The sequence below is a fragment of the Harpia harpyja genome, chromosome 4, assembly GCF_026419915.1.
Source record: "Harpia harpyja isolate bHarHar1 chromosome 4, bHarHar1 primary haplotype, whole genome shotgun sequence".
In the NCBI taxonomy this organism is placed as follows: domain Eukaryota; kingdom Metazoa; phylum Chordata; class Aves; order Accipitriformes; family Accipitridae; genus Harpia; species Harpia harpyja.
The window spans coordinates 3,805,637-3,818,084 of record NC_068943.1 but is presented as its reverse complement, the minus strand read 5'-3'; the positions used below and the strand labels follow the sequence as shown (position 1 = coordinate 3,818,084).

Genomic DNA, 12,448 nt, shown 5'->3' with positions numbered 1-12,448 from the left:
ATTGAATTCAGCACAGTTTTTTAAAAACAGTTTGACCCATGTACAGCTATACTTCCACAACTCGTAATTATTTTGTTGTACGATATATTTTTCACAATTAAGGAACTATTCATTGAAAAAGGTAAGTGAAATAATTACCTGTAAAACCAGTGACACCCAAAGACAAAAGACCATGAATCCATCAAACACACACCAACGATCCTTTACATAGGAGCTATCACCCTACAAGAGAGAGAAAAGCTAAGAGGTTAATTGATGTTTTACTGTCAGGATTTAAAAATATTATAAATGATAGTTCTTGGAAGAAGAAAAAGTCTTCTCTGTACCACTTTTAAAATTCCACTTTTGAAAGACTCTAAAGCTTAGTATCTGGACTAGAATATGCTGGAAACATATAAACACATCTTCTGGGTGAATAAATGGTAGTTTCATTCTTGTGCGGTACTTCTCCTCAGCTTGTGTCAAAAAGAACTTATAAAGAAACCTATTATTTACACTTTGATGTAAATCAAAAAACACACAAAAAATGAACACTGGACTTGCTTTTTCACTGTATTGCCCATTACAAAATACTTGCACAGGAAGGTAAGTTGTAAAATGCTAGCAATCTAGTATTGTGCCATTCAATTACTTCGATATTGTTCAACAACTTCAATTAAATCAGCACCATTTTGCATCCATTTTTTCCTAAGTTTTCAATCATTTTTCATGCTCTAGAAAAGTCTTGCCATTTCGAAAACACTAGCCAGTAACCACCATCTCATCACAGTGTAGGCTTTCAAGTTTCTTTGGACATTTCCTTAGCAACTCTTTACCATCTCAAAATGACCGTTCTTTAGACTTCATTAATAATATGTATGTTGAACTGTTCAACATTGATATTATTGGCACTCCATTAATTGTCTAGCACAGGGATTCAGAGCATATCTTTGCACTACTGAATAAAAGAAATTCAGGAAAGAAAACTGAGCACTGGATCTTTGATGACCTATATGCCTTCCTATCCGTTCTCTAGCCTGCTTTAGAGTTCTTCAAGTAGCTCTCTAAACCTGAGCGTGGTTTTGATGATAGTCCAATCCAGAGATCACTCCTCAAAGGCAGCATGGAGGAGACTGCATCCAAGCTCAGTTTCCTCTACACTACACTATTCTCGACCACTGCTCCAGTTTGCATGCTTAGATATCCTCATGGCTCACACCATTCTCAATGACATGTAACACAGGCCCTCCATTGCAAGCTATAAAAGCACTTCTTTGGCGGGCTGCTAATGCCTCACACTTTACTTCAACCACTGAATTGAAAAAAATCTACGTTTATTAGGTAGACCACGGCTCAGAGTGCGATAGTTCCATGTACCACATGGAGCGTAGTGGAAGTTGGGGACCAAATGCATATAAATAGATGCAGCTTGCTGAAAGGGAGACTAGACAAGACTAGACCTAAGGAAAGTGGATATCCCAGTTTAATGTAAAAACATATGCAGAGGCAGTGTATCTCAGGGCACGCAAACACCCCTTTCCAAGTGAGGTTTCTCCCAAGAGATTGAATGTACCCTGCCCTACCTTATCCATTCTCTGGTTCCTTTTCTCTGTTTAGTGTTCTTCCCGATACAAACTACAGTGTTTGACAGCCACCTTCCAGAGGTATAATTAGGGAAAAAAGTATTGTCATGTCTCAAGAATCTTGAAGGCATTACTGGCCTGTTATGTGATTCCTGGCTTGATACACATTGTTTCTTATCTCAGTGATAGTTATTTCAGTCAACCTGTATTTGTTTTTAAATGTCTCAGCATTTTCACTGATTCTAAAAGCACAGGCAAAAGATGTTTTGTTTTAATCTAATATTTTCAATGACATACACTATCCCAAAGATGATTTATCATTCCTTGCAGTACGAGACAGCAAGCTATATTGTGTAAATAGAGACAAAATATGTTTTTTTTTAAAGAAGCTTTATTTCAGTTGCAAAAATTCTTCAGGGCAGAAGTGAACAAAGTAAGGATATAAGGAAAATGCAGTAAGTGATTTTCAAACCAGAAATAAAGGACAGAGAATGTCAATGCTATTTTCAGAGAATTTTCTAACACATAAGGATGTTAAAGTTCTCAGTCCAAGAATTAAGAGGAGGAAGACTGCAAATCAGGGAAGCCTCAGAAGAGGAACTTTTGCATCGTATTTTCAACCTTTCCTTCCTGAAGAAAGTAGACTTAGTTCCCTAAGTGAAGTCTGAGCTAATCAGTACCTCTTCACTCGGGGCTGAACAAACTCAGCTATTTCAGTGGTTATGTTCAGTAACGGTGAAGCAGATACATGTTACTTCTCTGCAGAGATCAGCTACCAACACCCTAAATCTCTTACCCCTCTCTCATCTCCCCCTGTTCCCTCTCAGTGAACAAATCTCCAGTGAGATTTGTATCAACATGCAACCCGAGTCCTTCAATTGTGGCTCTGAACAAAGACGCTGATTGGTCTTTCTCTTGCTGAAGAACTCTTTGAAACTTACTCTTCTTCTCTTAAGCAGCCTTTGTCTAAAGCAAAAAGTTTTTCCTGAGTTGTGCTGTACAGATCTGGGCATGAACTTGTGCGGGAGTTCCTCTATTCACCCTCCTCTGAATAACCTGTCAAGTACTCACTAAAAGCCAAATCTTTTTTTAGAAATTGCTTTTTCTCTCCACAGTGACTGTGGCATGATTGAAGCAGCTCTGATTCTCCTTACAAAGAGAGATGTCATGACCCTTTCCAGTCTTCTCAGCAGTCAGGCTGCTCCACCACCTCACTTCTCTCATTGTCCCATCAGGGCCAGCTTCCACCCCTCCATCCTCCCTCTCCGGGAGGCTTTCAGCGGATCACCCATAGAAACTTAGGGCACCTGAATTACATCTGTAGAAACTACTTATTTTGGGGGAGGTTTTGGCCCTTTCTGCTTTGCATGTAGGGAGGCTTTGGCTAAATCCTTTTTGTATTTGTCATTTGGCTGGCAGCAGACGCGGTGGGGAATCTTTAATGCATTTATACTGTGTATTGGCACGTGGGATGTTATTCACTGTTGGAAGCATTTTTAAGGCAGGACCACGTCCTGCTTAATGCGAAAATGAGAATATACTTTTTAGTATGAATCTTGATATTGACTTCTAGTGCTACTTCCATGAAAAATCTAATTCTGACAAAGCACAGGCTAGCACTCACATATTAATAGCAATGAACAGTGAGTTTCATTCACATTTGAAAAAAGCCTTGGGCTGAAATTCCACACTCAGGGTCAATGGCAGCCTGTTCTTAGATTTGGAAAGGGACACAGGAAATTTAAATACATCTGGTGACATCTTATCTAAAATAGCTGAAGTACTGCAATGTGTTAATTCCTCACCCTTTTTTCATCATGTCTGCTGAAATTTGAGAATTATTGATGATGTTTGTTTTAGCTTTTTTTTTTTGTAAATGCACTATCCCAGACCATTTACATTATGGTTTATAAGTCTTTGAAACGTGACCTGAACATTTGCAAAAGATGAAGGATTAGTACTGTAGACTAGAAGCCTCTTGCTGAGACTAATCCAAACCTCTTAAAGCCATTAAAGTTGCTGACTCCCTACAGCCTACAGTGGACAGTGGATTCTTCAATGTGCACAGCAAGTCCTGAAAGCTTCTCCAGCAACATGACAGTCCATCTAGACAATAAAATCATTTGCTTCTGACAGAGCAGTGGATGCCAGTCCACTTACACAGTCCATGACCACAGACTTGGGACAGCCTTTGGAAGGCGCAGTAAACCATGCCTTCGCTTAATGCCTCTCCCAGGCAAACGAAGGGTGCCGCTCAAACTCAGTGGACTAGCTAACTAACTAACAGCTACTAAACACAAAGCACTTTAAGATACATAAAAATCTGAAGACCAAAGCAGCAATACTGCTTAGCTGTTAGATGGGTCAATCTTATCTTTGTTAATTAGAGGCCTATTCATTATTTTGTAATACCCTTCCTAGTCTCCCCAAACAGTTTCTCCTAATATGCTTCCGTCTTTTCCCTCAGTATTTATTTCCGACAGGTCAGCATCACTGTTAAGCTAGTACACAACCATGGAACTGGCTTTCTTGGTAAATCACACATGTGGAATGGACCAAAAGTCTGCCTCTCTCTTAGAGATGCTAATCTGAATTAATCTGAAATTTGACATCCCAAAAGAACAGGCAAGTTTGATGTAACAGTCTGTAATTAAAACATCCTCTGCCCTGTAAGAACTTAATTTTCTATGGCAAAGTTGCTGTAACTAAGAAAGAATACCTCAAGTTCAGCATAAGATCTTAGTGTTTCTTTACTTATTCCAAAATAGGACCAACAAATAAATCTCCTCCCTTCTCCCTACATTCTCTTTATTTCACCAGGTTTCGCCTAATTTTAGCACTGTTACATTAACTGAGTACAGTATATTAGCTCATTTCTTCATTTTTTATTTTCACGTGCAATACTAATACCCCAGTAACAGCACTGAGATGCTGGAAGATACACTTTCTCAATTGTAACCACCACATTAAAGATAAAACACCAGTTGCTGGTATTAGGTGCCCTAAACAGTCATTACACAAGTTCACAGAAAAAAAAACGATTTTATAAGACCTAACTCATTGGAAATATGAGCCAATACAAAATACAGACAGAACCACAGACAGAAGTAATAACACCTGAGGTAGTCACTCCGTGAAAGCTATTACAGTTTAACTTACACCAGAAGGGAAGACTAGCCAGACTGTAATTTTTTAATAAAAGTTTATTCCATTATCAACCTTGCTGAAAACAAAATACTCTACGAAATCAACATCCAAATTGCATAAAGGAATCTGGTAGAAGATTGATTATGTCCACTAATTTTGTTAAGCAATTTCCGTATCTCATTGGTAAGGTAGACAGCTTAGCTAGATGATAGCACAGTCATCTCCTAGGTCATTTCTGCCCTGCTTGTCTCTCAACATCTCAGGAACACCTCAGGATGAACAGCAAATCCCTGCAAGTGAAAAGCCTCCTCTGCCTCCCTGCTTGCCTTCAGGAATTTCTTTTTCTCTCTCATCCCTGTCCACAACCTGTTCTCTGCATCCTTCCTTCCTGCCTCTTTCCAGCCGCCTCTGTGGGAAAGCTAAATAAAACAAGTGATATGACATTTGCTCTGAGTAATCAAATTTATCATCATCTGCTCCGGAAAGTCCTGTAGTCTTGGGTCTGTCATTAGGGGAACCTTACTCTCCCACTTTTGCTCAGTCTCTGACAAACAGGATAGCTGAATGATGGTACAAACACAAAGAGACCAGCAAGCTCAGTAACAACCAGCTACTTTGCTATTCTATCATGGTCACTGGATCCTGTATGTGGTGGTGGTAAATAAAGCACATCAACAACTCTAGCAAATTCTTCAGATCACCCTGTGGGCTACTTTGTGTAGCACTACAAATAAGCATTAAGGGGTGGAGGCTGACATTTACTGGCATTTTAGGAGCAGCATAAATGCACAGGAGGAAATAGAAGAAATAGAGGGAATCAGGATTTGGGAGTATAATTTTTTTCCCCCTCTGCTATGTTCACCATAATGCAAACAGAGCAAGCTAGAAGAGAGGGCACAGCAGAGTTAAGGAAACAAGACTCATCCTCCCTCCCCCATTCCCTTACTCCACAGAAACACCGCAGGGCATGGAGGTGAGAGTGGGACAGAAAATGAAATCGGAGCTCAAGGGAGCACCTTGCCTAACCTCTGTCTCCCTGCTGCAAATGCAAATAAAGATACACATACACACACAGAGGTTATGTATCTCCTATCCGGTCACACCTATGCATACATCCCTTAAGTTTCTGGCTCAACTTCAAACTTTCCCCATTTCCTTAAAAACCTGCAGTTTACAGGTCTGTTTTAGTAGCAGAATGATGTGGACAATCCAGTCCAGCCCCTAACCTGCCAAATTTACCTTTCAACATTTACCTCACACAGAAAAGAGAATGAAGAGATACAGCCTAATCAAGAAGAAAAGCCGCCTCTGACTTCCGTTCTCAATTTTCCTCTTCTGACTCCCTAAAATAAAACTATTTCTCAACTGTGCTCACGTGTCAAACATTAGCCCCCTTCTGCCTTCGTCAGAGCTTTGCAACTCCTCAGCTGCCCTGGGGACCGACTGAAGCTGGACCTCAGACAGACAGACAGACGACTCTCAGCTGCACTACTGCTTAAAGTCCATTTCCTACTCTGTGTGACATCAAAAAATTCAACCTGATGCATTTTATTATGCAACAACCAGCAAATTATATACTAGCCATCTTTTAATGCAAAGTACTTCTGTAACTGTAAAATGATGATCTATGCAGGAAACGAAGGAAACTGTGGATTGTTTATCTAAGACCATGTTAATAACCAAAGAAAAACTGGCAAATTTTAAAATGGGTGGTCACCTCCAAGTTAGCCCTCTGCAACAGTGACAGTATCACTTAAAAATGAACATTTTTTTTTTTAAAGTCTCTATTTGGGAAAAAAAGACCCCAAAACAACAAGGGGGACACACACAGCTTCTCATTTGTGTATGTCTTCTTTTTCTCATAAAGTGTCTTCACTCACAGTGAAGAAACTTATTTAAAATATATTCACATAACAGCAAATGACTTGTAACAGCCAATGGAATTAGAATTGCTGTGTGAAGCTTAACTCTAAACGGTTAATGTGGGTGTAATATCAGTTTATCATCATGGAGTTAAACAAGTTCAATTTGTAACTACTCAGGTATTGTACCAAACTGCTCCATCATCAGATGCTTCCAAGTAACACATTACATAGTGCATAATTTATCTTTGTCATAACATGTAATGTAATATTTATAGTAATCTTGTAGTCTATGCTAGAAAAATGTTGGAAAAATAACTTGATGTTACAGCACACAAAACAAAGTTACTCTATTTGTAATTTAAAAAATGATACACAGTTCTTGCTGGTCCTTTGGATTAGAGTGATTCCACGCATGTTACAGACACACAACACACACAGTTCAAATCTATCATTACAAAAGAGCTATAATCACTACAGAACCACTACTACACCATTTGCAATAATTAAAAAAAAATAGATTTTTAAGTGAATTTGTTGAGACTTTCAGATTATTTTAGGAATTACCAATGAAGGTGTAAGGCTATTTCATTCATTAAAGAACAGTCTCAACTGTATTTTTAAGGCACACTAGATTTTTTTTAATTTATGTCATTAACTTCAGCAAACTTAGTATTTCATGTTTCGTATTGTAATGGGAGGTTTCTAAACCGTAGTATTCACCATCTCATTTGCTGTTTCTAACAGAAAGGAAAAAAAAACACCAAAAAGCCTGTAGAGGAAGAAACAATCCCAGCCATGAAGTAAGAATCAAGACCTTCAAACAGACAAACAAGGACCACTTAACTTGCTAAAAAACCTGTAACAGTCTTTGCTGTAAAATAATGGGGGGGGTGGAGGGGGGAATTGGGAGGAGTTAAAAAATAGTGTTTTAAACCAAAACTGCTAAAGAAAATTTAGAAACAAACCAGCATCGAACACGAAAACATTACACGTTATACAACACTCCCTTCCTCAAGTACAAAAAGTATCAAGGGGAATAACCATTTCCACAAAACGATGGAAAGGAATGCCTCAACACCCCTCCCGTACCAGCCAAAGCACTGTAGAGCATCTCAGTTCAGCTGAGTGACAAGTAATTCAGATTGTCCACTATTCAGAGCTGCCAGGCACAGCCTTCCTATGCAGTAAATAGAGGACAGATGCTAATCCTTTCTTATCGATACCCAACAGTAGGTATGGCTACAGAACAGGTAGGGAAGGGAGCTTTGCTGGTGTGTCACATCGCTGCTTTCTTGATACACCACTTTACTGCTGCAGTTGGGTGCCAACGTGCCCTGCAGAGAGATTTTACAGGTTACTACACTGAAAGCCTGAATTTCATTTCCCTCTCCATCTGCTCATTAGCCAACTGTATTCAGTGCCCTAAGTATTGCCTTACTAGCTGACTCGCCCCCCTTGGATGTCTTAAGGGTTCAGCAAATCTAAGAATGGCTGATCAGGACGATGAGGATTAATAGGATCCCCCTTCTTGGAACAGCACTCACTGCTTCCAGGAAGTGTGGAGGAAAATATCTTCACCATGAAAACAATTAAACATTGGAACACGTTGCCCAGCGAAGTGCTAGCATCTCCCTTGCTGGAAATATTCAAGACTCAGCTTGATAGGACCCTGGATAATCAAATTAAGGCCCTGAGTTGAGTAAGAGGTTGGTCCAGACTATCTTCATATGTCCCTTCCAACCCAGATTTTTCGCTGGTCGTGTGCATCCAAGACAATCTCCTCAAAATGCCAATTCCTCAGGGTAGACTTCAGTTCTACATCTAGTTCCACATGCATGGAGGTCTGCTCACGCGTGGAAGTACTCCGCAGCCTTGAGAGGGTGATGTGTGCTAAACGCTGCTGTGCTTCATCCAGCAGTATTCTGCCCTCCACCAGCTCCAGTGTTTATGGTGGATGCAACGGACGGGTTTGGATCCAAATGTTTCAAAGTGAAAGCTTTCACTCCAAAGCATCAAATATTGCCTGGGCACTGAATAGGGAGATTTGATAGGCAAACAGTCTCATCTAACATGACAAAACTCAGATTTATGATCGTCATTCACAGCTCTCCTTCAACAGAAAAAAGCCACAAAGATGAAAGTTGGAATAGCTAAGAAAGAGGCACTTTTCAGAAAGAGGATTTTATTACATGGTAATTAGCATTATTAAAAGCTGGAGAATCCATTTTATACTACAGAGACCAGGAAAAGTTTACTGAAAAAACAATCTTAGTATAGCTGTGAGAAAGCAGTACTTGTATTAGTGGTGGAGAACACAGTACTCTGAAATGAAATTTTTCATTCAGCTTACTACCTTAAAAATCCCACACAAATTTTGTCATTTTCATGAAAATACAGCTGCACAGAAATGTTGTTCTTCCCTTCCACAGGGATTTGGATGTCATTAAGATTTTTTTCATCTTGATGTCTTGTTTTATTCTCTCAAATTAAGAGAGAAGAAAACGTGGGCATAAAATAAAAAATAAAATAAAATAATAAAATAAAATACAATAAAAATATATTATTTACTTATAGAAGACTTCTCTGACAATGCAAGTTTCAACACAGAAAGGCACATCAGGGATGAAGTTCCCTCTCTTCCTACCTGGATACATAACATGTTATCCAATACGTTGATTTCACTGCTATCACAGGATATGTGTCATTTTACTCTGACAGGAAGCGATACATTAACAAAGTCCCTCAATAACAGCTGCTTTCATGAAGAAAAACAGTAAAGTAATCCTTGAAAGTGCTATTAGAAAGGGAAAAAGTTAACATTACCGAAAAGTAGTTTTGTTTATCTAATTGGTCTGTATATTGAAAGACCAATTCCTAAATACATTATGAAAGTCAATATGTTGTATATTTTTTCTTAGCAACTTTAAGGTTAAATTATCATCACCATGGTAAGTCACTAAGTATTATATGGATACATACCTCAATCCATGCCCCAAAATAATTTCTCACTAAAAATTTCTATGACCCGTTGACTGGTTAGAAAAATTACCATTTTTATTTTAGAAATACTGCCTATGTATGTTCACCAAGTAATTTAAATACCTTTGATTTTCTAATACTCTAATGCAAAAATGGTGCAAAAAGTCCCACTGTGTAATATGAGTCATTACTTTCCTGTAATAAACACTCCCAACAAAACCAGGCACAAGTAACCATAGAAACAGATGCGTATATTCTAGTGCCATGGTCTCTAACCTTACCAGGACCACAGGCAGTAACACCCAACTAGCAGCATGCTGCAGGCAACTTCCTATTTGTTTTCCTCATGATAATCAGTTTTAATTTTTTTAATTTCCTGTGAGTGGCAACAGCATCGGAGCATTGCACTAGCAACACGATCCCAGTAGTTTGGGAACAGATGTCCTTGCGATGGACATATGCGCTTAGCAAAACAGCAACAGACAAACACAGGAAAAAGGTGAGACAGAAGAATCAACTTTTGTAGACTGTCTTATTCAAATAATGGGTATCAATACTGTTTGCTATGAAATAATATTTAAAACTAACAATCACAGCTGCCAACACCAAAACGCTCCAGTATTTTTTAAGTTAAATTTTAAGACAATTTGAAATAATATACTTTTTGCCAACACAGAATAGCATGGGACCTGCACTACACATCTAGGGTTTCCAACAGCATTATACGTAGTACAGAATTCTATTTTTTTTATTATAGATATTTAAAATAACTCATCATAAGGACAAATAATTTTCACCTTATAATCCCAAGAAGTAGAGTCAAAGGGAAATTCAAATCTTCAATCAACTGGGTCTTTTTTCATGTTTGCTCTGTGAGCTTTTTACTACCACAGCTAAGTAGTTTTCTATTTTTTCCCTCCACATTATTACACCCTGTTTAATCAAGGCATCTCATCATTTTCTCATCCTTGCCACTGATTCCACTGGTTATGCCCCTGCCTTCCAGGATGAGGTTCTCGCTCCTGTTTGTGACTTGCACATCCCGAGCCTGGGCATTCACCACCAGGCATCATGAGCACATCAGAGCATGCTGACACGGGATGACAGGAGCCACATCCTCTGTTTTACTACCTGAGCTTTGAAAACAACACATCTTCCTGATCCTTACCTCATTTATATGCCAGGGGGTATATGGCATATCTAAAGTCACAGAGTGCAGTAATTTCAGAACTTCCATCTTCTGTTTTCAGTCTATAACGCAGCAGAAACTCCCTTGACAAACTTACTAAAAGCTGGTGAGCCAGCTGACTCTTTCACTGCAATTCAATTAATATTTCCATCATTTATCAGAAGGATTAAACTAATTTTGTAATTTCTCCATTCTTGTTAGATGAAGGTGGAATGCTTAAGAAAAATACTGAAAAGAAGACAAAACAGATACTTGTAATAAGGTACATGAAGCAACAGTTCTGTAATCCATAAGTCAAGACAACTTTCTGAATTGGGATGATTAGGGAAGAAACTCATTTAAGCACAGATGAGTTAATGCCATAAGCATTAAAGAAGCAGCTGGCATCCAGTTGTCTGTATCTTTTCTGTAGTGCCCACCTGCCTATTGACAACAAATCTATAACGAGTTAGAGTAATCACTGACTGTGAGATACCTAAAGGCTAGGTGTCAGCCTAGGTACTTTAAGCTTCCCTTTCAGTCAATGGAGAAAAACAGGCCAGATAGATAAATTACCTTTTGGAAGAGCCTACTTTAGACACAAAAAAAATAATTACAGGCAATTGCAGACCCTCAAATTAGCGCTGAGGGATCGTACTAAAAGTGTTTCTATTTTAAGCCCAAAAATCTCTTTCGTGCGAGCAAAGATAAAAAAGCATCAGAATATACAAACGGACATCAGCTGCCACTGGAAACAGTTGCAGACCCCAGTTTAGATCATGGGAACCAGAGTGTTTCATTACAGCACAAAAAGCCCGTCTCCACCTCAGACTGCTTGCAGTACAGGTGGAGAGTTCCTTGTATTGGCAGAGAACTGAACGTACAGAGTTAGGTCCCCATGGCTCAGGTAAGGCTCCAGCCTGCTCCGTCCTCGATTCTCTCCTCTTGAGCAGAGAGATAAATCTACAGCAACCAAAGCACCGAAAAACGACGAGAAAAATTTGCTCTCTGCACAGGGCAAACGCTGCCTGGGAACACCTGACTTGCTGAAAGCCACTGATTTCAGTTAACTAAGTAATCTGGCCTTTAGTACTAGACAGAAGCAAAGGAAATGGCTCCCACCTATCTGTGACTGCACTGGTAGAAGGTGAAGCTTTGTTTCAGTTCCTGCATGAAATCACCGAAAGAGTGCCGAAAGCTAACGGTGCAACGATTCGCTTCAGCCCCTTGCAGGAGTACTGAAGTCTGTGAATAGTGCTCAGTGCTACTGAAATACAGTCTGACAAATCCACTCGCAACTACTTCAGTTAGTACAAAAGTTTTGCTGTGAATGTAATTGATTTAACAATGGGGGAAATGTCAAGGACCGTTACTTCTGACTTTCTATAATCTCCTTTGTTAGCTGACATGTGTCACAACTGCACAGTGAAAAGACAGACATTTCTATTAAATTCAGTGCACTACTTGTGCTATATAAAAATAATTCTGATTTTCAGTGTGATGATACTAAAATAAGTGTCAACTAGTTTTTTTTAACAGACAGGAGAGAGAACTCTTACACTTTTTATTTTACAGTGTTACTCTTTTAACAGAGGAACAAGATAAACCATGCCTCCTTTTCACAACACAATTTCAATTTAGGTTTTCTAATACCATCATGCCTGCGATTAGAAGCCACAATGAAGATGCAGTATACTGAAGATAATTTCACATACCCTCACAGTGTT

General features: G+C 39.0%; 1 protein-coding gene across 2 annotated transcripts in view; it reads right to left on the bottom strand.

The window, feature by feature from the left end:
- NALCN (sodium leak channel, non-selective) overlaps nt 1-12,448 on the bottom strand; it is a 245,639-nt gene that overhangs the window by 211,037 nt on the left and 22,154 nt on the right. For both annotated transcript variants that reach the window (XM_052785688.1, XM_052785689.1), the window contains exon 4: nt 139-222. In XM_052785688.1, coding sequence (XP_052641648.1) covers nt 139-222 — 84 coding nt within the window. The remainder of the gene's footprint in view (nt 1-138; nt 223-12,448) is intronic.